Below are 27656 nucleotides of genomic sequence, written 5' to 3'. Positions count from 1 at the left end.
TAGATTTTAAAAAATCAATAAAATTGCTTGTTATTTAGACTTTTGAGACCATTCGGAACGGCCTAAACCTCCAGTCTGAAGTCGGCACTAGGTCCTTGGCTAAACCGATTGAAGGCTATACAGTAGACTCTCATTCAATCGGCTCTTTTTCAATCGGGCCACCAATTTTGTTGACAATTTTCACGTTTAATTATGAAGCTAATTTGCTCAAATTCGCTGAAGTTCTTCCTATTTTATCGTGATTCTTTATAATTGAGCGCTTTTTGTGGAATTTACAAAGACTTTGACGCTCAATTCTATCGCTAAACCGGATGACATTTTGCCCTATATTCCCGATTGAGTGAGAGTCTACTGTAATTTAATTTGACTAGACATTTCAAGACCTTCAACCTAGTTCAATTATCACTAAAATCGATTGAGAAACAAACATTTAACCCTCTAACGGTGTTTTCTTTAATATTCGAAAAAAGAAGTTCTAAAGCAATGTTTTCTAGGATAATTATGATCCAATAAAATCGAAAAAACCATCCATTATTCATTATCTTTTTTTAAAAAGGATTTGACCTCTTTGACCTTGAAAAAATTACGCAAAGCTATATTTTTTCAATTTTTACCTGTTGAACTTCCTTAGGCGGTGTTGGGATATTTTTCTCCTCACTCTTGATAACTCTCTCATCTTCTACGTCTGATTTATTCCTACACTCTGGTGGCGATCTGTGGAGGGAATTATCATCAGCTGTCTTATCTCTTCCGCGTCTCTGTCGATTGAGCATAAGCTCTTTGTAATCCCTGAAGATGGGAAATTGGTCGTCATCCTCAAAAGACGTGAGAAATTCGTCAAAATCAAAATCATTGAAGATCTCGTCGAAATTTGCAGGAATTTTCCTGGTATCAGCATCAATTAGCTCAATGGTTTGATCATAGGCATCACTGTAGGGATCTGAGGGTGCATCCACTGGAGCACTTTTGGGTGCCATATCGAATAGAAAATTATTTCGATCGAGCTTCACTTGTCGCCTCAAATGTGTACGATTCTTCTCTGGACAGGTATTTCTTTGGTTGTTGCTCGTGATGCGATTATCGGGAATTTTGGTGGGTGATTTCATCGTCTCGTGCGATCCACTGCTACTCACCGTCTCAGAGGAGTCTGATGATAATTTACCCACATTCACCGTGAGATTATCACACAAATTTATAAGTTTAGGATCAATAAATGTTCCTCCGTCGATCTTCTCGTGGGGCTTTAGGATTTGATCCAGGGTGATGGGGGTTAGTTTTGGTGGTTTGTCCAGAGGTGCCAAACGTGATGGTCGAATTTGCATTTCAGCCACTTCTGGAGAATCTGACGGTGTCTTTTGTTGTGATCTCAAACTGTTACTCTTGTCTTTCAATTCCTTCTCTGACATTGATGGAGCAGCATTGAGATCACGTTCGTAGTTGAGAAAGACAGCTAGAGAATCCGTCTTGGCAATTGGAAAATCACTGGATGGAAGATTGGTCTTTTTGAGATCCAGTCGCAAATTTCTTCGACTGGTGAGACTTGTTGGAGTCTGAGCTGGAGATTTCTTTCCTGCGAAATCTGTTGCATACACCGATCTCACTGGCATCTCATCGTACTCCTCTGGTTTGACGAAATTTGAGCTTATGGGACCTTCATCCGAAATACCACGTTGGATTTTGGATACGGATGGGCGTGATTGGTAGAATGTCTTTGGCGGAGAGGTTTTTTTGGGCATTCGCAGGGAAGATGTTCGTCGGAAGTTGGAGGTTTTCAGTTGATTGAGCTGAGATGTTGGACTTGTAAGATTGTTTGGTTTCGATCCATTTGTATGAAGGCTTTTTCCAGGGGATTTTCTTGTAGTTGGAACGGGTTTTGTGGGCTGTGATGGTGAGAAGAGTTCTTCCAGTTGGCGCTTGGCCGAAACAAAGGGATCGTATTTGTCAGAAAAGCCACTGAAAGTAAAAGGAATATTCCTCAAATAAATTAAGAGAAAATTTGATTAGTGATAAGTACGATTTTTTTTTATCAGTAAATAAATAAAAGTTTATTGAATTATAAATTAAGCAATCTGAGGCCTAGATTGTTGTTAAGAGAAAATGCAATTTTAATTTATTTTCCCTTGCTCTAAAATCTTAATTGTCGCAATCTTAATTTAACCTTTTTATCTTGCTTTTTAGTTATCAAATTTACTAAACAACTGACTGAGCTTTTTTGCACAATAATTAATATTTGTCCAAATATTTGCTTTGATAAAGGTAAAAATAGGTTCCCCTTAGAAAACCAGTCGAGATATTCATGTGAAGAGCTCTCCAAATATTCTTTCGTCATTTCTACAAATTTTTAATGCGGGGTAAAATTAACATTTCCGGAATGTTATTTTAACTTTTTCGGATTTCTCTCAGTGGTAGAGATTTTAAAGTAATTAATAACATTATGTCTTATTTGTTTTGTTAAAAATCTGTTCAATTATTTGGAAAGCCTTTCATAACGAAAAGAAATATTACTTGCGCCAATGATGCCGTTTCTCAAGTTTCGTAGTGAGTCGAAAACGAATTGAAGTGCACATAGCAATTGGTTGAGATCGTGACAAAGACAATCAGAACCAGTGCCTCAGTTGGTAGAGCATTCGCCTAGACAGCGAAAGGCCCCAAGTTCATGCCTGGGTGGAGGCAGGAATTTTTTTCTGTCTCAATTTGAGGATTGGACAGATAATGATTTGGGTTAAATTTGTGGGATGGGAAACAATTATTCTGACAACACAAAATTTCATGGGATTATACGTACCAAGCGAACAGAAGTCTGTTCAATCACTTATGCCAATAAAAACAGTTTAAAAAGGAAAAAATTCGCATCCCTTTCTTTCTCAAAATATTTGCATAAGTCTATCCCACTCTTTCGGTCGCAAAATTGGATTGAACTAGATTTAATTTGGTTTGATGTTCACAAGAAGAAGAAGAGTGCTAAATAGTAGGATAGATATATGCAAAGCTTTTAAGAATAAAAGAGATGTGAAAATTGACTTTATGAAATTTTCCTGATCTAAAACAAAATTCATTTTATTAATCAAAATTGACTTTTTCACTATTAGTATCAATTTACGGAGTAAAAATAATTATTTTATTGACCATTTTTCTGATTAAGTTTACTATTTTTCAGACCTTAATTGATTTAAGCACTAATAAACTTTAATGTTTTATTAATCAAAAGGCTTTACTTGCTTTTCTTGTTGTCCAAGATTTTTTGACAAACAAAAATTTACTTTGCTTTCCTGATAAAATTTGATTTTATAATGACTAAAATTATATTATAGTTTTTTTGATGACTTATTCTATTGTGCGTCGGTAAAATACGATTTTTTAGCGATTAGTGATTTTTTCGAACTCATATTTTTTCGGAATAAATGTTGATTATATTCCATAATATTATTCTTTTGTTGATTAAGCTTATATTCAGGATTATAAAGTGCGAAGAAATTTATTTTTTCAAAATCAAAATGATAATTTTTAACGGATCATAAATGAGGGTAACTTTATCCCCCTACTGTTCGTAGGTATTTCTTTAATTTTAGCACGTAAAGATGGTCTCTACAGATCGAATAAGGTAAATCGGATTAGTGAAGACTGTTCTTAAGTCTTAAAATTAAAGAAAAGCTTACGAATAACAGGGGAGGAAAGTCACCCCCAGAGGCCAACGTCATATGCATCTACGGTAAAACTATAGTTCTGTTATTAATTTCATTTTGGATTTTACAAATCTGATGAATGTAACACTAAAGATAATGTAATAGGGGAAGATGCCAAGATATAATAACTAATACTTCAAGTTTTTATCATATTGCTTTTGTGAATCCAAAGTTGAAAATCCAAAATTTCAAAGCAATCATGGAAAAAATATAGAACACAAAAAATATTGAAGTTTTGAGATTTTATTTATGTCTTTTTGATCAAGTTATTTTCTAGAATTTAAACATTAGTTAATAATTTCATAGTGATTTGGATCTGCTAAATACTAAATATGATTTCGTTGTTCGTTTTAAACTTTTCTAAAGATATTTCCCCTCAAAAAATCTAAAATGCGTTTATCCTAAATAATGCATTTGCAGAAGTAAGTGTAATAACTTTTCGACTATTGCTCAAAAATCACAAGAGGGTGATCTAGGCCCCGTTATATCGGTAAATATTCTAAACTTTAAAAATTTCTCTGGTCTCTGAATTGCTTCTGTTCACACAGAAAAAAATTCGTAAATGTTTGTAAATTTCTATTGGGAACTTACACGAAATGCTCGTAAAATGTATTACCCGTCAAAAATGTCGTAAAAGTTTGTACTTTTTCATAAACATTGTTTTTAAAATGATCACTTGATGAGAATTTTTTGTTCTTTAATAAACATTTGATTGTACGTTTTTGTTTGTCTGACAAAACTTTACGAACAAATGACAAAATTTTACGATCATTTTTTCTGTCTACGAATATTTACGAGCAAATGTTTGTAATAGAACAAAAACTGTTCGTCAAGTGAGTTTGTGAAAAAGTACAAACATTTAACAATTTTACGAAATACGTTTTCTGTGCAGGAAGCTCGTGAAAAATTAAATTTTTTTTGTCACATTTTGCCCTACTTTCCCCTATTCAAAATATTAAATATTTATATATTTCTGTATATAAGACTCCAGTAATTTACCTTTCGCTTGTAATTGATGACGTCATTGAGTTTGTCGAGTTCTTTCGCCCAAAGTCAATTCTTGGATTGCAGGAGACAATTGAATTGGGCGTCATTGTGCCACATTCTGAATAGCAATCATCAAAACCTGGCGAGTATTTCTCTCTATTCATTCCACGTTTTGTTCTGCAAAAGAGTTTTGTGCAGAAAATTAAAGAAAAAAAAGTCTCGTTATATTAATATTGCGATCATCTGTCGCAAATTGTTTCTTTTGATCCCCATCACACATTTCACTTTCAACGGAAGCAAAGAGTGATTTTACCAAATAATCTCAAAAGAGATGTGAAAGAAGTAGAGCATACAAAATTTAGTGTTTTTTTTGTTGTTTTATTTCTAAAGAAAATCAACCAGAAATCTTCATTTGAAATCCAATCTACCGATGAATTTTAATCAGATTTGGTGCTTTTAATGATTACCGACATTTGTATTTTGGCGGATTTTTTTTTGTTGTGGTTTATTGAGCATAAAATTAAAATATAGGATGATAAAATTAATTTGAAATTAGAGAAAAAAAATCCCGTTGAAATTTCACAATGTTTGTGAGGATCATTGATCATGTGAAGATCACTCTTGATGATCAAATGAGTGATCTTCAAAATGACTCTTCTTTTGAATAGTGGTCTTTCTTACTTGAGGGACGGTGCTTTGTAGTTGATTCTTGCATTGAGACGCTCTTTTGCCGCACTTACAGTTGGTGAGGTGCTCTTGTCGAGTAGTTTGGCCTTTTCTCCGCACCATTCCACATGACGATCGTAGGCCCTCATCCCAAATGTCCTTTCGCAGTGGGGACATTTTTCTGCCTGGGGAGGTGCAATTGCACGTTTTCTTCCTGATGTTCCAATGTTCGATTCTTTCCCCACGGAATTCAGTGATTGTGTTGAAGATCGCCTCTCGATGGACGGTGATCGCATATGTGATCCTCGTCTGAGTGTATTCTGTGCAAGATCAGAGAAAAAGATCAATGCAATTGAGGGGAAAGTCAGCTGATTGTGCAATTTTTGCACGGGACAAATTTGGTTGATCAAGCTACCGTTTTTGGTGGTGAAACTCGTGAATCTCTTCCGTTGGTCAAACCATAGCTTTTTGGCAGATATGTAGCCAGCTCGGTACCCTCCAATCTCTGTCTCGATGAATCGAATTGCTTGCGTTTCTTCGTGGCTGTTTTCTCACAAATTGTCACGTGCTTCTCGAGGGTGGATGGAACAAAGGTACGACCACAGAATGGGCAAGGTTCCAGTTCCATTTCAGTCGCCTTCTCAAACATACTGTCGTATACTGCGAAAAGAGAGAGAAAGTATTGATCGTCAAGTTGATATCTAATAGCATTTTTTTGGTTGCATATGTTCAGAAGGTGATCAGTTTTGGGGCTTCGATATTAGGTTTAGGTGTTTTCTTGTGAGAAAATATTCGATTGAAGTGATAAAGAGACGATCGTGATATTAACTTCCGTTTTAGACTTTCAAAATTGAAAATTTAGCGAAAGATTGATCTTCATTAATAAAACCCTTTTCCTTTTATTAATAAAATTTCGTGATCAAACTCTGGGTTACTAACTCTAAATTAATTAATTATGAAAGTATTCAGATCTATGGCGTTTATCAAGAATATATACAATGTTTAAAAGACAATTTGGCCAGTAAAAAAATTAAATTTTGGTCATAAAAGCAAGTCTAATTTATATAACTAATATCCAAGATACTACTTTGGCATAATATGAAAAACTGGGGTGACATGATAACTTATTTTCGATAGCATCGACTGTCGATTCTGAAAACTTTAAGCGATATCTGCACTTCCTGTAAGTGATATAGATATTTATTAGCTGTCACATTCTTTTAAAAATGTCACTATGAATGGCTGAACATTCGCGTAAAAAGTCGTCATTCGCTTAATCTAACAGATATAGCTTTATCGATACTGTCGATTTGATAGTATAGAAAAGTTATCATTCCACCCTTGTTTTTTCCTTTTTATTTTTAGACACGGCAAAATAAAAGATATTTTCATTTTTAATAAAATTATTCCTCCCATTGTGAACATCTGAAAATAAAAATATTTTCTAAATATTATATCTTAGCATTTTTCAGAAAAAAAGTCTTCTACGTTCTAAATATTCACTTTTATACGTCAATCAATATTATTAAATAAAATATATCAATGACATTAAATGATTGTGGCGGGATGCATTTTTAAAAAAAGTGAGAAGATGGGTACCTTTAAATCAGGGCACATTTGAAAACGGGCTTTTTTTTTGAATTTTGAAACTGTATTTTGAAACTTTCGTAACTGGAGCGGTACCAGAATCCTAAAGGACTCGACATCCCTAAATGGATCTAAATCCTAAATGGGTCGAAGTCCCGAAAAGCCAAAATCCCTAATAGGAAAAATCCAAAACGCCAAAGTCACGAAAGTCCAAATCCTGAAAGTCAAAACCGTAAAAGCCAAATCCCGCCGAACACTAAAATAAAGATATTATTCGGGATTTTGGCTTTTCGAGATTTTGACCCATTCGAGATTTACATTTTTTGGGATTTTAATCCATTCGGAATTTTGGCTACTCAGGATTTTGGTTTTCAGGATTTTGGTTTTCGGGATTTTGACAGGTACGCAATTGGAGTCTTATCTGTAAGCTTCACTATTGGTTTGTGGAGATAAATTATATAATATTATGGCATTTAAAAAAAAAGTTCCATTACAAAATAACAGAAAAAATCTATTTTAGTGTAACATCACTTCCTTCTACTACATCAGAATTTTTACTTTAATGTTTTTACTCGTAAAGTTTGCCAATCACCTTCTCAGTTCACTTGGTGAAGGTAGTAGGTTTAAATCGGTTATGGCACAGCCATCCATCGGGAGAAAAAAATGTATTTGATTAAACCTTTAAAAGGGTTTCGTGATATTCACTTCAAAGAGCCAAACACTTCTTCTCTATGAAGTTTAAAGGAATAGAGAAGTTCTAAAATAATACTCTCTCCATTACGAAAAAAATCGTACCTTTGCTAGTATATTTTGTATGAAAAAATGTGCGACTTTTATTCGTAACAGAGGGACAAGATCCTTTGCTTAATTCGTTTTTTCAAAATTTAAAATTTGGCATTTTTTTTTTAATTTTTATTTTTCTGCATTTTGAAGATAAATGAAACAATTTGGATAATCTTAAAGAGGTTTCACATGTCTCTTCTTGCATTTGGAAACGCATAAAGTCGTAACCTCAGACAGATTTTTGAAGGTTTTATTTATTTTATTTTAATTATTCAGTTTGGAAGTGAAAATTATACTAAAAGGCTTTATTTTTTAAATTAAAATTAACTTTTAATAGTTTACTTAAATACTTCATTAGATTATTTAGTTTCCTGTCATGACAAAATTGGAGATTAAAAATTATTTTCAAAGGGTCAATTATAAGATTGTGTCACATATCCGTATACTTTGAATTTTTAAGATTAGGTCTAATACAATTTGAACTATTCGAATAACTAACTGTCTAAATAAGACAGTTAGTTTCAATACATCGCCTATATCTAAAATTATATTTAAGATTATCGAAAAAACGTCTTTACAATTGAGTAGTTATAAAGGATCATAAGATAACCTGAGTCCGTGAACTCTACTCCGATAAAAAAAATCATTTAAGATCGATGAAAATTGATTCTTAACTTTATAAGTTTTTTTATAGATTAATTACTTAATATTTATTTTAGTTTCGTAAATAATGGGTAGGCGAAAGTACTCTCCCTTCGAACGTTCATGCCTTCGAATAATGTAAATTTCTTTTACATTTCCTAAGAGACTTCCACATAACTATCACGTAAATATCAATAAATTGATGATAAAGCTAACTAATATTTAATAGAAATGTGTAAGTCTCTTAGGAAAAATAAAAGAAAATTTTCATTATTCGAAGGGATAAACATTCGAAGGGAGAGGACTTTCCCCTTGCGATTTTAGGGCTGCCTTTTGTTCCAAGATGAGTGAAATTGCATTTAAATAGGGGAAGGTGGGGTTCACAAAGCCAAGAATCTTTTAAAAAGATTTTTGTTTTAACAATGAAATATGAACTCTTGTCGAGACTGTGTTCAGTGTATTTTTTTACTTTATGAAATCTGGGACAGCATTTGCCACATGATGTAAGTGTCCTGGATTCGAATTTCCTTATACGGGCTTCGGACCTAAGGCTTAGCCACAAAGCTTAACTACTTTAATTTCTTGTCAGTCGAAAACTTTTGGAATATCTTGACTTAGAAATGGACTATTAAGGGGAATTATCCTATTTGAATCAGAAGTACAAATTAAATTGGTTGTCATTTAGGATTTTGAGACCTTTGGAAACTAGGCTAAACCTTTAGTCTGAAGACGGTCTTAAGGTCATTACAAAGTTTTCTGCCATATTATCAAAGGTCATGGAATCGTATTTAGTAAGTTGTATCGCAAGATTAGGTATATAGGATTAAAAGGGTCAAAGGACTGACAACTCGGACTTATATCAGTTACTAAAAGCATTATAGAGGTCTTTGCAATGACCATTTGATGCACAATTGGCTTTGAAATGATCCTGTAGAGGAATTCTGTAATTTTCGTGGCATTTGTCACGCGTGAGTTCGAATCATATGAGTCATATGAGTTCGAAAATGCAATTCATTGATTTTTTAATGAAATCCCTTTACTTGATGATTTTATGAAAATACAGTACGTCTTGGTTGATTTGTTTAACAAAATTCATTGTCATTTGAATTGCCAGAAATGTCAAATATGTGACTTCTGACAATGCCACGTGAGCTGAAATGGCAATGTCACAGCTACAGAATCGCATTTTCGAAAAAGCTCTCCTGAGATTCGAACCCCATTTGTCATGACATTGCCAGAGCGTTACAGAATTCCCCTCCTGGTCCCGAATTTTACCACGAAAATTTGTCACATGACATTGTCATACTGTTACAGAATTTCCCTTTTGATATTTACGTGTGACTCCTCCATTATCTCCTATATGGTTATATTTTTAAAATTTACTTGTTTATCATAGAAAGCATTTTTATAAAAACATAGTTCTTTGAAAAAGAAGAAAAGAAACAAGTTGAAATCAATCCATTATTATAGGTAATTTAAGATTTCCATAAAACAATTTCTCAGATTACCAAAAGTTCAGATCAGCAAGATCACTTATAGTATAATTAGTTGTTCTTTGAGACTTTTTGCCTATTTTATCGCTGTTTATTCTTCACAAATTCCAAAGTGTTTCCTACAAAACTTTTCCGAGAATTGGTGTTCTTTTCAAAGAATATTGTTTTGGTCTTTTATGGTTTTTTCTTTGTCTCTTTCATGGTGATTTTTTCAGTGCTATATAAGTGCTTGTACACGTTTCCCAAAATATTTTACTCTATCTTCGAAAATTAAAGGAATTTTAACCATTTCCTCATGTTTTCTGGTGTGCCGAAAAAAAGCCTCTTGCTGAAAGAGAGAAGTTGTACAAAATTATGAGATCATTGAAAGGAAATTGAATGATGTTTCATGAATAATTAGATTTTGCAAAGCATCTTTCGCAAGACTTGATTTGAGACTGTATAAGATGTTGGTCTTTTGCTTGACTGAGAGGGGTTTTCTTTGAGAATAATGTTGTACGTTTTAATTTGCAAAAATGGATGAAAAAGAAAGGGGAAGAGAAAAAAAAGCGTTGGAAAATTAAAAACGATTATTATCTGGTGATCTTGAGAAATGGAAGTTGGACAAGTGTGGAGTGAATTAATCTACTTTAATTCACTCGTGACAATTTTAATTGCAGAGTTTTGTGTGTTCAAATCGTGGGAGTTATCTCCTTCTCTTATAAATGTCCAATTGAAGAAAATTGTGGGAGATTTTTTTTGAATCATTTTGCAAATCCACTTTTGCTTGAGATAAGGAAGATATACAAGTGAAATTTGCAAGTTATTTATCTAATTGGAATTTTCTCTTACAATTCTGCTGTGAAATGTGATCTTGATGTTTTTCTTGGACATATCACACACTTTTATTTTTATTAAATATATTTAGGTGGATTTCGTGGGTGTTGTGCGTGAAATTCACGATGCGAAGAGGAATTTATTTCTAACATTTTGTGAGTTTGATGTTTGTGCGCGTGCTGTTTGGGACAAAAATAAAATGCATTTTGGGGAACCTGAAGATGCTGCTGATGAAGTAGAAGATGAATTGAAGTGGTTTCGGAATTGATGAATTGCCATAGTTTTCGGGTCATTGACAGAGACACTGTCGACTGATTGACTTCCAGAATCACTCCATGTATCACCATCTTCATCGTTATCTCTATTGCACTTGCCATTATCAATTCCGGCTTTTTGATGGGTCTTCAGTAGACCCTTACTGCTTTTTCTCTTGAACAATTTATTCCACATTTTAATCACCAATTGAAACTCCTAAGGTTTCAAAAATATCCAAACAATTGGAATATATTCACTATTTGCCTGTTCAAGATGCTAATCTTGAAGGAGTTGTCTGTACACACTGTCGCAACAGAATACCAAACATTGTTCACAAATGGAATTCTTTCAGCACAACACAATATCATATACAGCAGAGCCTGTGTTCTGGTCTTAGACGTTCCAGATCACTGGCTTTTTTAGCATTCCGCCGAGAGGCGATGAAGTAACAAAAGTCGCCAAAGAGTGGTAGAAAAAGTACGCGGGGGACGGTAGAGGAGGAGGAGGAGGAGGAGGTCTTGACGAAAGAAAACCGGTCAAGCGCGTACAATTGTGGAAGGAAAATGTGCACAATTTGAACACCAAAGACGATCAAGCACGATCGCAAGAACACTACACAACATACAATATAAAACCATTAAAAAAAAATAAAAGATGTCTTAAACGATCGATCACAGAAATCACTCGAATAGACCTCAAAAGATCACTGTACAAAAAGTTTGATGACTCTTCAGAGTGCAATAAATCGCACGATATTTGCTGAAATTGGCAAGATGGTGATGAAATGATGCAAGATGATCGTGATCTATCTTGAGGCTATACACACAGTCCTCAACTGTTGTGCACTTTGCCAGAGACCAGACTTGACTGAATTGTGAGTGAGCCTTGTGGCGACTCTAGACTCCCAATCTCCGCGAGTTGCCTCTCGTTGCGTTGCCCTAAAAGACATACACTCCATCCAATTTTCTTATAAGTGAGTAGTTTGGGTGTGATCTTTCTCTTGCAAAATACCATCATTCAAGAGAGAGAGAATTATTCACTCTTCCGGGAGATTCACATTTACAGCATTCTCTCTTGGTGTGGTAACATTTAAAAAATAAAGGCAAAATAGAGACAGGAGGAATAACAACCTCAGGCTCATTTGGTTGAAGGTTATAGGCTTTTTGCAGAAAACTCAATTTTGAAAATATTCAAATTTCTTGATTTGCATACCTCGTGGATGAAGAAAACTTTTTTTTTGGTTCAGGAATGTGACTTTTAGAGCAGACTAATGTTTGACCTTCAAACGACCTATTTGCATCATATGATGTAAAGTACTGGAGGGCTTTTGGTTTTTCAGGCGACTGCTCTGTCACTGAGCTATGAGGACATTCGCATTGATTCTTCAGTTTAATTCGGACTAGAGGACGGAATTTCCTCCTGTCTTTGGTGAGAACTTAGGTTTGAGTGTTCATATGTTCTAACTGAAAACGCTGAAAACCAATAAGATATACAGTAGAGCCTCGCTATAGTCCATATTCGGTTCCAGATTTGACACTTGGGTCGCACTATAGTCCATGTCATTTTTTAAAATTATCAACGACTTTTAGTATTGAAATTACTCGACGGCTTCCACTTTCTTTGCGATTGTGGTACTTGTCCTCGCTCTCTTCATTATGGATCACAATTATCACAACTACACAATAAAGTTTGCCTAAAATACTAAAATAATTATGACAACATTGCATGTCGCGTACTAAAAAACATAACCTAACTTAAAATCAGTGTTTTGAAATCAACGGTCGATAAATTGTGGACTATAGAGTGATGGCCTATAGCGGGGTTCTACTGTAATACTCTTAGGCTTACAAACCAAGTTTAATAGATGTGATTTTTTTACTTGTCCATGTATTTTACTCAGTGATTTTTTTACTTGTCCATGTATTTTACAGCTGTCATCTGAATATTGGGGAGCTCAATATCGAAGAGATCTGTGTATTATTTACCCCTAATTGGTCATTTACGGGTACTTAGCCTTTTCATTACCGATTGCGATCAATACAACTGGGTTGGAAATTTCAAAACCTTTCCAAAAAATCCGAATTTATCCAAATTAGTTGAAAATATACCCTCTAAAGTAGTAAAAAAATTTTTCTTTCAAAAATTTAAGATGGCGATTTTTTTAGGTCATAGGTATGTTTGGACGAAATGTGCAGCTGGACCACTTCTAAAACATATCCAAAAATAAAAGAAATCGTAGGAGCCGTTTTCGAAATAAACCAAAACAACATGGTTTTGGCGGGGATGGAGAGGGTGGGAGGGGGGGGGGGGGTAAAGAAAAAAACGTCTAGAGACGTAGAGACATCGTTTTTGTATTGGGGATCACCGAAGACCGGAAATTGTTATCTCTTACCGTTTAAGCTCAAGGACGTTGACAAATTGAAAAAAGTTGATTATATAACTGCCCTGTCTTTAAGTTCGAGCAATAATATTATGTCAAAATATTTAGCAAAATCTTGCTTGATAAGAAATTAGGGAAGTTAAGCCATTTGACTAAACCTCAGATCTAAATATCGCGTAAGACTGACGAATTTTATTATTGATGCACCGTAAACTAGGTTATCAACTGTCGAATGGATCACATGCATTCCGTGTTCAAATCAAAATTTAAGGGAAAATTTGAGTACTAGTTGAAATAATTCAAATTGTAGGGGAGACTGGGGCAAAAAGTCACAAAACGGATATTTTATTTTTTTACAAGCTACTCGAGCGCTTCAAAAATATCTAATTAGCGCAGTTTTATAGGAAATTTACCGCTCTACAACTTTGTGAAAGTCATTTTCCTCTATTTTGTAAATTATTACGTTTATCGAGCCGATTTCTAAAAGGTAATTTTTTGACTATTCTCAAAAATGCTGGGGCAAATAGTACCAGACATTGGGTATTATCATATTTTGATTCGTTTCTTTACGGGCTTCCGTAAATTTTAAAAAAAATACTTAGAGGACATATTTTCATAGAAAATTTATTCATCTATACCTTTGTCAGACACCGTTTTCTCTGCGAGAAATGTGAGTAAACGAGAAAAGCGCTTTTCAAGCTATTTTAGAAAAAAAAAACACACACAAAAGACTGCAAATCGATTGACCAATGCAAACAACAAGCGGCAAGACATGATAATGGCGTTTCTTTTCGCCGTGAGACATCAGCAATTGCTTCGCTTTTTGTTACTTTTTGCTCTATACCTTTTGTTACTTTTTACCCCAAGTGGCCATTTTTAATAAAAGGATTTCTGGAGAAAAGAACTTTTGTGAAATTCTAAAATAGATAGCGGATTCGTATTCAAAAAATCCAAATTATTTAGAAAATATTCACCAGTGCATCAATTTTGGAAAATAGGTATATAGGTAATAATTGTTATTTTCTGCAAGGAAAATATTTCAAAAATAGGACTAAAAGTTTCGATATTTTTTATTTTCTAAATTCCTTGTTCGAATTCTAAATTGAATTGAAAAAGGTCTACGGAGGCTATCTATAGAAAAAAAATGGATCCGTTATCTTTTTTACCTTGGAAGATATTGGATTTTCAATTTTTTGATTTGTGACTTTTTGCCCCCTAGTGTTCTTTTGAATTCTAAATCTAAGTATATTCTAAAATAACTATTACATAATGCTTTTTTTCAAACTCCAAACGTGATTGCAATGAAAAAAATTCTCCATTTTTATCAAGATTTCATTAGGAAGTCTCTTACTCTATTTTGAGTTGGATGCCAAGAGAGAGAACCATCATCTTATAACTCAAGTTGCACGCTACACTGAGAAAAATTACGGCTTGCAGTCATGGAAAGAATTAATGGTTGATCCGACTAATGGATCAAGAGACCATTCCTAGGGATTTTTCAATGATCCACTTGAGAATAATTATGTTTCGGAAGGCTTTTCATTTAATGGGTTGAACAACAATAATCATCAGCTTTCTGGTGATCTTCATTCATCACTTGGTGCAATCCCTTCCGGATCTTTTGTACTCAGGCACGAGAAATAATCATATTATATACAACAAACTCTAATGACTATGTCTCGATTCACGGAAAAATTACGCAAATTGCGCATAGACAAATGGTATAGAGGGAATTATAGATGCAAAATGCTCAGGTTATTTCTATTAACATGTTCTTGTACATATTCGTTGACAAGGAAATGGTTTATTGTGGTGAGGGAAATTAATTTATAAAAAAAGAGATAAAAAAGAGAATTCTGTAGGTTGAGGTGCATGCGTTTGGTAATTAGGGATCATTAGAAATTCTTTCAGTAAACTTCTTAGTAAGTTAATTAATGGGGAAGGTGCTGATCTTTCTCAGTGAGATCACCCAGAAGCTAACATGTAATGCAATTTGGCGAGGTGAAAAATCACCTTTTTACGCTTGGCGTAGCATTTTCAATAGTAAATGAGTTTATCTTGAGCTGTGAAATGCGATAACAGTGTGCGCAAGATGATGTTGATTTTTCCATGAAGCTGCATCACAAATATTGTGAAATGTATTTGTGCAAAATGTTTAATTTTCTCATGTTTTATGGCACCAAGGCGACCTTTATTTTCTTCATCATCCAACTTCGCCCACATCCTAACATCAGTCAACCACTGTATAAAACATAATATATCTCTGGAGATTTCAAAATGAATAGTTTTTCATTCATTCTTTCCTTAATCTGTGGAGAGAACTCTTTCTGGATTTTTTCAAATGCATGTTGTTAAATTCTTCATGAATTATTTTGTGGTTTATTCTATTCATGGGGGAATATCATTCTCAGATAAGACAGCCCATTGAGTGACTTTTCTGACTTTCTAATTCACTGCTTTGCGGTGTTGAAGTAAATTTAGATGCGGCCACTCTTTGAGATTTGTCGTATAGCTGCGCAGAATCTCTATGGATTCTGGATAAGCTGTGAAAATTGAATGATCATGGGGTTTATCAACCCAGAAGATTATTCAAAAGTTTGCAGCTTTAATGAACATAGACGATTGTGGGAATGAACGCAAATGGCGCTGGCGTACTGTCCGTTAGCAATTTTAAAATTTTGAAAAACAACTGACTCGGAATTAGGTATAAATTCTTTATCTAATAATGCATATTAATCGATATTTTATCAGATTTGATTTATTATTCCTTTTCCTTATCGTTATCACCATGGAATTGCAAATATATTGTGTGATGATTTGAAGGAAAAAAGTAATAAAACGATAACCACTATCATTTTTGCACTTTTAAAACTTTTAAGTAATTATAACAAGTGAGGGAAGAGCACCAGCGATCGGCAGTGTTCCTCGGATCGTCAGGTTATTACCATATTATTGCACCAATTCAAATGAATTTTTAGAAATTATTGGCTACTTTTTACCATTTAACTCTCACAAGAATGTAACGGATTAGCTCAGACTTAATTTATAAAGTCAATTTTCCATAAGACACCTGATTAAATTTGTGACGATCCGAGGTACAGGGTACATAGTTGTAATTACACCTATTTTTTATTAAGTTATTATAAAAATGTAAAATTCAAATGCACAGATATAGTTAAATGGATCACTAATATAACCGATTAGCATACACAAAAATACCAAATAGTATTTTGAGGCTTATATTTTCAACTAAATATCGGGCATGTCTCTTAACATTCCGATCCGGGGTGCTTTTCCCTTATATTATTAATATATAATAGTAATATGAAAAAAATTAACATTATTGAATTTCACACAAATTTTACACAAATATGGGTGTAATGAATTACTCAAATTAATTTTTTGTGTAATTTTGTGCGCTTACACAATCACTCAATGTGCAATAAGAGATTGTGAAATGAGTAAGAATAATAATAGGAATAAGAGATTGTGAAATTGTTCAAGTACCCAGAAAAAAATATTTTGTAAAAATGTTCGTTAATGTTTGTGAATTCCTATGAGGACCTACGAAATGCTCGTAAATCGCATAACTCATAAACAAGTTTGTGAAACTTCGTACTTTTTCACAAAGATTGTTCGTAACATGATCACTTGATGAGCATTTTTTGTACTTTTACAAACATTTGTTCGTAAATGTTCGTAAATACACAGAAACTTAAATTTTATTGTAAAATCGTAAAATTTTGTCATTTGTTCGTAAATTTTGGTTTGTCTGACGAACATTTTACGAATATTTACGAACAAGTGAGAAAATGTTACGAACATTTTCTGTGTGTTTACTAACATTTACGAGCAAATGTTTGTAAAAGTACAAATAATGCTCGTCAAATGATCATGTTACGAACAATGTTTTTGAAAAGAATACAAACTTTTACGAACTTGTTTGTGGGTTATACGATTTACGAACATTTCGTAAATCCACCATAGAAATTCTCAAACATATACGAACATTTTTGCAAAATATTTTTTTCTGTGTAGGGAAAAGTGCCCATGCTTCGTACTGAACTTATCCTGTGTTTCTGAATAAATGTTACTGCAATATATTTTAAAAACTGGTTAACTAGTTTTTAATGGATACGATGAATCTCATTTATTGTGAAACAGAGGGAAAATTTAGTCATTACGAAGCTTGTGATTGTACGAAGCATGAGCACTTTCCCCTATTTATATTAAATATTTATTTGAATAAAATCTAACTGGATGTTAGTTACACAAATTTTACACAACGATGGTTTCATGTTCTTTTTACAAACGGTTTTTTTTGTGTAATTTTTGTATACTTACATAATTGTGCAATGTGCAACAAGAAATTATGAGCAAACAACGCGTTATTAATTTAAGAATTTTTTCTTTGCATTTTTATGTGTTTGTTATTTTCCAATGGTGCTAGCACACTTTTTCAATTGAGTGAAATTCTATCGAATGGAATTTTACCTGTTATTTTGTCAAATTGAAGTCAGGTGTCAGATATACTCTTTCTGTCAAATGAAAATTGAAAGTGAAAGTGAATAAGAATGAATAGAAAATTATGATTTATTTTTTGTATTAAATTTCAAATATCTTCTAAAAATACTGATAACTGGTTTTTACTGCTCGAACTGTACAGAGATGCAGTATATGATCCTTCGATTTTTACCTCCCATCCCCTACCAAAATTTTCACCTTCCACCCCCGGAGAGAACTTTTCTTAACAAACTTTCGCGTCACAGATGATTTCTGAGAAATGTCGTCACGTTGTTTGTCCGTCTGTCCGTTTGTTCGACCGTTACCAGTTACCACGTCTAGAGCTCAAGCGGTTAGAGATAGAGACTTGAGACCTTTTGAGGACTCCCCCCATTAGTCGACCCACAGACTATTAACATGTCTTCCATTTCCCCCCGTTCCTCCCCCGCGCTTGCTGGAGTCAAAGGGAAATCTTCTGTATCTTAGGAAATTATTCTGAACATTTTCCTACATATAATTTCATTCCTTTCAGGATTTTGAACATTCGGGATTTTGGCTTTCGGGATTTTGGCTTTCGAGATTTTGGCTGCTACCGGTTTTATAGATTATCTCGGGGGACATTAGACCATGTACGAATATGTACGAATATACCGCTTCAGCACTCCTAATGACGGTTTTTCAAGGTCAAAGGTTAAAGAGACTTTACATTGAAAAAAATATTTTGTAAAATTGTTCGCAAATGTTTGTGATTTTCTTCTGAGGATTTACGAAATGTTCGTAAATCGGAAAACCCTCAAACAAGTTCGTAAAAGTTTGTACTTTTTCACAAATATTGTTCGTAACATGATCACTTGACAAGCATTTTTTTATTCTTTTACAAACATTTGTTTGTAGATTTTTGTTTGTTTGGCAAAAATTTACGAACAAGTGACAAAATTTTACGAATTTATTTGTGTGTTTGTTTATGAACATTTGGGAACAAATGTTTGTAAAAGTACAAAAATGCTCGTTAAATAATTATTTTACAAATAAATGTTTGCGAAAAAGAGTACAAACTTTTACGAACTTATTTGTGAGTTATGTGATTTACGATAATTTCGTAAGTCCCCTATAGGAATTCACAAACATTTGCGAACAATTTTACGAAATATTTTTCATGGTCACTTAATGGGTCAAGTGGTAGAGCACTCGCTCTATGATGCAAGTGTCCCGGGTTGGAATCCCCTTTAGGTCACCAGGAATTTTTCTGGCGTTAAAGGTGTTGGGATTTTATCCAGTGAGTTTCACTGCACTTGATTTCACGGGCATGGGACTGACAACCTCATCCCGTAGAAGAAGAAATAATAATGGATGTCTAGACATCCCCTTGTGGGAAGGCTTAGTTCATTCATGGAATGTTGTGCCAGCATTATTATTATTTTTCATGTGTAGCCGAGAGCGCATTTATCAACCGAGTGGTATTATGTTTGGGTTCGTTAGAAAGTTCTTGAAATCCCTGATAAGCCTGAACCAATCGGTTATGAACCGGTAATGAACCAGTTTATAACCGATAACCAATTTTTATCAGAAATTTAAAAATATTACTGCTAAAGTACTTTGAGCAATCTTTTGAGTGATTTATGAATCGGTTCAAATCGGTTGCGAACCGGTAAATTGTGTGAAAGTGCCGTTAAGGTCTGTGCGTCACGAATTCGAGTACTTCGCAAAGCCTGGGAAGCTTTGCCAACCCTTTTTTTTAGATTAAATAAAATATGAAGATCAAAATTGAGAAAATCTTTATGTTTATTCTGATTTTAATTTCAAATGTAATATGTTCTTTAAGCCAATATCTTATAAACCTTCTAAGCTTCTCCTGTATTTTCCTATTTTATTCAGTATGGATCTTCTGAATATTTTTGTGTGTGATTCTAATTCTGTTTGTCTCGAAGATTTCTTTGGAGTATCTCCCAATATGTGTGGTAAAGTGGGTGGGAAAAATTTACTTTACACAATTTTGTAAAAAAAAAAAACATAATATTATGCAGCACAACAAAAAAAAAGAACTTTGAAAAAAATATACCCAATCAATCAGTAACAATTTGACAAAGTGAGGCGGAAATTGTGGTACTTAGGATTGAGTAATTCTCCTCTTCGTCTTTGTTTTTCCATAAGGCCAAGTTTTTGGGTAATTTTGTAAATGGAGAAAATTTCTCTGACATGTTTTTCATCGACTTTCACGTTCATTTCCGCAGATGGAAACACATGTTTTCATTGGAATTGTTCTTGTCAGACGACAAGTCGAAGAGAAACACGGTGCATCTAGTTCTTTTTTTTTTGTTAATCAACTCTTTGGGAGATGAAACATTCTTTGGGATGAAATAAATGGTCTGGTGAGATCTTCTTTTTTGAGGAATGAGACGTTGGGAGAGGTTTAAGAGGAGAAACAAATTGAGCATCAAGTGCTTAATTGCAATTGAAGATCATTGAGTGAATTGTAACTAAAAATACATTTCAATTGACTTCTTTCTCCTCCTTTGAAGTGGCAGAATTTTAATTCTTATTCTTTTGGCCCTTTTTAATTTTTTGAAACCCTTTCGCTTTATCGAGAGTTCCATTTTACTTTTCACTTTTACTTGGCTTCAGCCATTTGTTTCGCCAAGAAGATTTTTCGCACGATTTCTCTTAATTAATTGACATTAATTCTCGTGTCACATAAAGAGAGAAATATGAGCTGGGATCAATGTGAAAAATCATCCAATTGTTGCTTATCTGCACGAAGAGACTATCTTTAAGTTACAATATCGTTGATATTTTCATTCACAACGTCTTATTTTCTCACTCAGTTGGAGGTAGAAAAACACTTGAATAAATTGCGATTAACCGTGATATTGTTTGTCCAAAAATAAAAAAAAGACTGAGGGCCTCGAAAAAATGTAAAAAAAAAATGTTGATAAAGAATTACTTGAGAGATAAGAAATTGTTTTTCGGCAAAATCATATCTTCCATACAACTCACTATCATACCTGAGCAATATGCCATAATTAACTAAATGAAAATATTCTCCTCATTCCCTCTTTGTTGGTTTAGTCAAGGATTTCCTTACCAATCTGGATAAGTTCTCAGCGAATGGTCTGTGATTTATGGAAGAAGGCGCCTATAAATGATAATTGTTTTCTTTCAACGTCCCACTAAATTGTTTTTTTGCCGTGAAAGGTGATTCTTCTTTTTGCTTAAAACTAATACTTCGAGGTGAGTTATTCTTTTTCTTTGCCGAATTTGATTTATTGCGTTGTTTTTAATTAAAATATCTTCTATGAAGACAGTTTTTATGTGTTTCTTTTAACAAATTTTAAATAACGCCCCTCCATCTGAATGGTCAATATTTGGACAACAATTTTGTCAATATACTTATACATATGATAAATAATCTTATCGTCAGGTTTTTCAATTAAATTTCCTGAAAGTATAAATCAGATTTTGCAGAGCTCTTTTGTGAATGATATACTTTTACAATCATTCAACAAGAATGTCAATTAAAATGATAAGAAAATAATTTGGCGCAATTGGCCGTAGGGGACGGCTGGGCAGTTAAAGTAATTTAATATTTCTGTTTATGGCCATTTTGTCAAATGAATATAAACTGTAATAAAGCATACTATATTTGATGTTTTTCTCAATTTATTCAATTCCTAAATAATTACAGTGGGACCTCGATAGAGTCAACTAATTATTTCCAGGCCTGTTGACTCCATTGGATTCGGTGACTCTATCGGAATCCGAAAAAAAAAATCAATTAAAATGTGAAAATTTGATATAAAGCGGTATTATTTTATGTTTGTAATGGATAATTTATAAATTTAACATGATATTAGAATATTTCATTTACTAAACCCATAACTTCTACACCCTCTGGTCCAAAAGTCGTTTGTTTGGGCAAAAGTGGAAGATTACAGAATGTTTTTATTATTAGTAGGTATCTTAAGTGAAAATTACTATCCATGTGATAATATTAAAGTCCATCAACGATGTTAAGATAAGGAAATGGTGTCTTAAAGATTTATTTTTTTTTTACATTTTTTTTAGAAGAGCTCCGGTAGATATTTAATTGTTGAAAATTTTGATGAAATTAACGTTATTAATTAGAATCATTAGAATTTATTTTAAAACTTTATTGTATGAAAGAAGAGTTTGATAGTTGTTTTTTTTGTTATGTCATAAACTATGGCTCTAAACTTCACAAAAAGAGCAATAAAACCAATTTTTCTCATTTTCTTCTTGATCAGAAAAATAGGCGCTAAATGGTTAGAGATATCTACTTGAAGTCTTCAGATGACCCCCTAATAAGTCAACCTGGAGATTATTATTATGACCTTCATTTCCTCTTCTGACCACTTCCCTTCACCACCAAAATCGTTTTTTTGTGATTACTTACAGGAAAACACGTCATACGGGATCATAGGGCTTTATAAAAAAATCTTAAGACAAGTGAGAAAAGATAAGAGAACTTTCAATCTGTCAAAACGCTTAAGATCACGAAAAAAAATTATTTTGTCGAAATTTGATTACACGGTTAATACGAATTCTATCATAATATTGTTTTTCTTGTATTAAAAACGTTACATTGATACACCAAAATAATTAATATCAGGTCACACATTTCCCTAGGGGTACTCAACCTTTCCGCTTTATTACGGTTGGGATCGTTGGGACCGATGCATTCGGATTGGAGTATATTTTTAAACACCTTTCATTTAAATCCAATCTCCACCAAATCGGTTGAGAAATAAGTCCCATATCTACCTTAACCTTTAAAAATTCAGGATGAAAAACTTTCTCTTTCTATGAATGAATTTAAAAAACCCATATTTTAAGGATTATTTTTCCACCGATTTGGTCAAGATTTCATTTAATTAAATTATATTCAAATTCTCAAATAGATTCATTGGCCTCAGTTTTGAGACCAAGAACAAAATTTTAAGTTGTCAAATATTTCCAAAATCAAGATTTCATATCGTGACATGACATATTTATCGGATTTTAAATGTCTTAGCTAAGAACAATGAAGTAATATCACTCTTGCCAAAAATATTTTTTTCTCTCCAGAATTTGTTGAAATTTTCTCCACAATATAGGGAAAAGTGATTATGGACCGTATTAAGGTAAATACCCTGTAGTCGGCCGGTTTCTCAACTCGGCCAGTGCGACTATTTATTCAATTTACTTAGATTTGTTATAATATGGTCTTACCGATTTAACATTAGAAGGTGTATTATATTATATATAACGTAAATCAGTGAAAATTTCATAGAAATTGACTATAAAACGTTAAAAAATTGGTTAAATAATTCAACTGGCCGAGTTGAGAAACCGGCCGACTAGAGGGTACTTTACCATAAAATATATATTAGAGATCATAAGTTACTATAGTGACATGTGATAACCTCTGAAATGTTTATACTAATGATGATTCTCTTGTAGATAAACAGGTTTTATATCTCAATACACAGTAGTTAGAATGTAAGTTTTTTTTCGATTAAATTATGAACTCAAATGTAGTAGGGGGAAGCGGGACATCTTTAAAATAAACATTTTTTCTCATATTTTGCAATAAAACTGTACTAAATTACTTTTTGAGAAGCTTCAATTGCCTTTACAAATAGGAAAACAAGTATCCCAATTCAAAGGTGCCCCACTTCCCCCTATTTCTATTAGTATTTTTTTCTCATTGAACCCTCAGGTTCATCATTAAAAGCCAATTCCGCATAAAACTTTTCAAATTGTTAGTATCTTGATAATTCTAAGCGCCTCAAAGGTTCTTGGATCTTGGAATTATTTTAAGAAATCAATAAATTTGACTTCTTGACATTTTGAAATCTAAAATTGGAAATCTAGATATTCACACGGTTTTGTGTCTCAGATGTCAAGATTCAACATATTTCATAAATTTAATAACTTGATCGTGATTTTTTTTTAATTTCAGAATACCAAAATCTTTAAATTTTCTAGATCTTGGCTTCAAAATTGAGTCCAATATTTCAAAACGGTTCTAATGATATCTTACTCGGATGTGATTTAAATATGGTTCAAATAAATATTTGATCCATATTTTGAAGTGTATCGCTTGTATGAAATCTTATAAAATTATGTTAGAAAAAGTAATGTAAGTGTGCCAAATTCCGGCCAGCTTGCAATTTCGGCCACCTTTTTTGTTCCTAGAATTTCCATGAACTTTTAGATTTTACGTACTCTAGAGATTATACAATGCAAAAGAATAACAAAAAAATGTAACTTCGACAAACGAGATGACGTAAAAAAGATATTGGAAGAATTCCCGAAGGGCAAGGAACTATGAGAATGAAGGTGGCCGAAATAGGACACCAAAGCTACGTCTATATTTTTATTAATTTTAAAATGTATTAAGTTGCAATTTTCACCAGATATATAACCTTCGTCGAAAACCGCAAGTCAATATCTTTCTTAGTTTGGGAGCTATTAAGCTCCAAAGTGCGGCTGGCCGGACGGACTGACGGGAACGGTTTTCCACCATCCATATATTTGTGATCAGGAAATGGCCAAACACATTCTGGCAAAGTTTGGGGTCGATTGAACGACATGAAATTTTGTTAGGATTGTAGTAGGTGAGATTGTTAAGAATCTCACCTATGCAAATAAAAAAAAATCAAGATTTTGATAATACTTCAACAAGATCTTGTGTAATGATCTTATTGGATTCAACTCTAATTCTAATAAGATATATTGTTGAAAATAGTTAGATGTTACAAGAATCATGGTGATCTTGTTGCTTTTACCATATAAATAACATGATTTCCCAAAACTTACAAATGATCTTTTCAGAGTATTGTTGTAATTTCTTCAGTTATTCTTTTCAATGATTTTTACAGCCAACACGTATTAAGTATGCTTTAAAAGTAAGGGGTTAAAAGATTTAAAAATATGCATAATTAACCGATTTTGAATTTCAGAGCATTTTTGATGATTTATGAATCTGTGGTGGTAAAGTGTAATGTAATCAAAAAATATTGTAAAATTTAGAAATTCTAAACCAATATTACGTTTCGATATTTTTTTTTGGATTTTTACAATATAATAAATTCGCAATAACGTATTATTTTTATTAAATTCTATAATAACATTTGAAAGATTTTATAAAATAAATCGAACACCTGCATATATTTTCCTGCATTCTTTAATCATGTTATACAAAACAGACTATTCTTGTTTGCTTTTTGGAAATCATTGATATTTATCAACTATTCGACATTTTTGGAATGTTTGAATGTCTCAAACATCTAAGAAAATTGTTAAGTGACAATGTGATAATTTTTACGACCTCGTCAAGCCTGATCCAGCCCAGGTGAATTTATTTACTCAATTGACTCAATTTCATCGTATTTTCTTCATCAAAGAAACGTATCCAACTGTGGGTGTTTCTCTGGAGGCCAAACACACTTCATTCAACTTCTTTACGTGCAAATTTGTATCACAAGTTTTACACTGATCAATTGTCGATCAATTTGCGTAACAGTTTTTCTTTCAATTAATGGCACTATAGCTGTGGAGTTATTTGCTAGCTGACGAGTTGAATGAAGTGAGTGATTGAGGAAGTAATTGAAATATTTTATCAATTGTACCAAGAGATAATCAGTTTCAAGACGTCAATTTGGCTAGAATTATTTGCTTGGGCGGAAACTGTTTCATCCCACTTCTTAAGCGTATTTTCTTTTTTTTTGTCTTTGGCTGTGTTTGTGATTCTTTTTGCATAAAAAAATGTATTTACTTAGAATAATCCAGTCAAGCATGAATTATTTAGTGATTTTGCTACAAACACTTGAACGACACAGGAGAGATCGTACTTTGGCTAAAGCCACAGAAAATTTGATCATCTTCATTGGTTGAGTCGCTTTATTGTGTCTCTATGCAAATTATGGCAATTTTGAGTGCCTGAAAACGATAAAGAAAAAAAAAATGTTTTTGGGTGCTTTTAGACTGGGGGATTTTTGCGCAGGAGGATCTTATGGATGGAGGAAGAATATATTTCATGCAATTTATTTTCATATTTCCTTTCGTTGATCTTGTGTCTTTCTCAGTCGAAATCCACTCTCTTATTCTTGTATGCAAATTGCTCAACGATTTTTTAAAATTTTTTATTGCCTTGTCCATTTAATTCAATTAAAACATTTTTTTATTTGCAAATTCTTTTGAGTCAATCATAAGAGAAAATTCCTTGTGGACTCTATTGCGATCGTGCAATAATTGTAATTAGATATAGGTATGTAATTAAGATTGGACGCTATTGATCATCTCATTTTTTTTAAATAAATTTTATAGTCAATTAATGAGGTACATAATGAGAGAGAACAATCACCGAGACAAGAGTCTCTCAATTTGTTTAGACGGCGTGATCGTGACTCTGTGAAATTTATTCATATAACTTTATTAAAAATTTCTCCCTCATTTCCTCCGTGATCTCAATGGCCAACCCTCTTTCAAAATATAAATCTAATTTCATCACATCATGTGAAGTGAAATTTCCATCAAATGAATTATTTATCGTAGAAATTGTCTCTCAAATTCTAATAAAGTGTGTAAAATGGAGTTTTTTCATGCCCACATAATAATGAAACACAAGCAAAATTGTGTAAGATTGAAGAGAGTTTTGTTTTTTGAATATATTACGAAAAAACAATTTCTCAAAAATATCTAAATTCCTCTCCGCCCTCAATAGCACTTGCAAATTTGCATACAGCTTGTAGATGCCAATTAAACATTCAGACACTTTTAATTTATTAATCTGTTGTACGATACGATAGTAATATTCACTTGACTTTGATTGAAGGCAGAAATTGGAAATTCTCGAGCGATCTTCAACCTCTTCAAGATGTTCAAATGATTTTTTCAAAAGGTCAGATGCATTTAATTAGCGATCACTAGTGATTTGTGCAGATTTTCGAACGATCGCAACGTGATCGCCAGTTGATCTTTCAATTAGGGAGAAGGCTTACCTTGTAGCTACAAAAAGCATATAATATTTGCCTTTGATCAGCTGAAATTAAATGGCACTGTACGAAATTAAATGTAGTCAATACTACATTTAATTTCGCTAGTAATGTAATTTTCACTAGTAATGTAAGGTTTTAATATTACTTGCAAATTGCAAGCTACAATAATTTTAGATGCTAATTATCTAAATTTTATCAATTTTGTAAAATTTAGATTACTTATACTGACCAAAATTTAATTTTGTACTTGATCAGTAACTTCCAAAAGGGAAACAGTCTCCATGTTTAACCTTTTACGGACGATTGGAACACCGGTGTCCCATAAAGAAAATAATTTTTCCTGAAAACCTGAAGTTATTTCTCTCTTATGTTTGTACGTAATTGCAAAGTCGAAGGTTGAAGGAATCTAGGATATTTTTTGCAAGCCTCTAGCTATTTTCTATATAGTCAATTTTTAAGCTAAAAAATGACGAATTTTTAAATTTTCAAATTCGTAATTGAATTTATTTATTTTTTATACTTTCAATTTGTTTTAAGCAAAACCGTTTTAGTAAAAGAAACTACAATACTCAAGCATAGTATTTTTCATTAGAGTGAAAATTATCATTCATTGGTGTCGTCAGTGTCGTCTCATTATCATTCATTGGTGTCGTCTCGAGTGGCGACGGGTCCTGAGTCAGGCCAAGACCAGTAATTGGTTGTAGCGCCGGATAAGTAAGGTGTCGTCAGAAAAATTAGTTAAATTTTTGGGCTATTTTTGTCCCTATCGTTCATATAGACAAAAAATACACCAATTCAGACTCTGTTGAATTTTCCAAGGTTATACATAATACCTTTTACTGATTTTGTTTATCGGTTTTAT

At 33.0% G+C, this 27656-nt stretch overlaps 1 protein-coding gene across 2 annotated transcripts in view; it reads right to left on the bottom strand.

Moving 5' to 3' along the window:
* Positions 1-27656, bottom strand: part of LOC129803439 (uncharacterized) — a 44922-nt gene that overhangs the window by 3264 nt on the left and 14002 nt on the right. Inside the window, exons 1-5 of one of the 2 annotated variants that reach the window (XM_055850012.1) lie at positions 10873-11783; positions 5752-5996; positions 5352-5656; positions 4683-4847; positions 615-1953 (exon numbers count right to left, since the gene is read on the bottom strand). In XM_055850012.1, coding sequence (XP_055705987.1) covers positions 615-1953; positions 4683-4847; positions 5352-5656; positions 5752-5996; positions 10873-11107 — 2289 coding nt within the window. In that variant the 5' untranslated portion in view covers positions 11108-11783. Of the gene's footprint in view, positions 1-614; positions 1954-4682; positions 4848-5351; positions 5657-5751; positions 5997-10872; positions 11784-27656 lie in introns of those variants that run through there. The other variant, XM_055850013.1, reaches the window with a different exon arrangement.

This window comes from Phlebotomus papatasi, chromosome 2 (genome assembly GCF_024763615.1).
Source record: "Phlebotomus papatasi isolate M1 chromosome 2, Ppap_2.1, whole genome shotgun sequence".
NCBI classification, from domain to species: domain Eukaryota; kingdom Metazoa; phylum Arthropoda; class Insecta; order Diptera; family Psychodidae; genus Phlebotomus; species Phlebotomus papatasi.
Note: the sequence above shows the minus strand (reverse complement) of the source record. Positions and strands in the feature narration are given on the sequence as shown.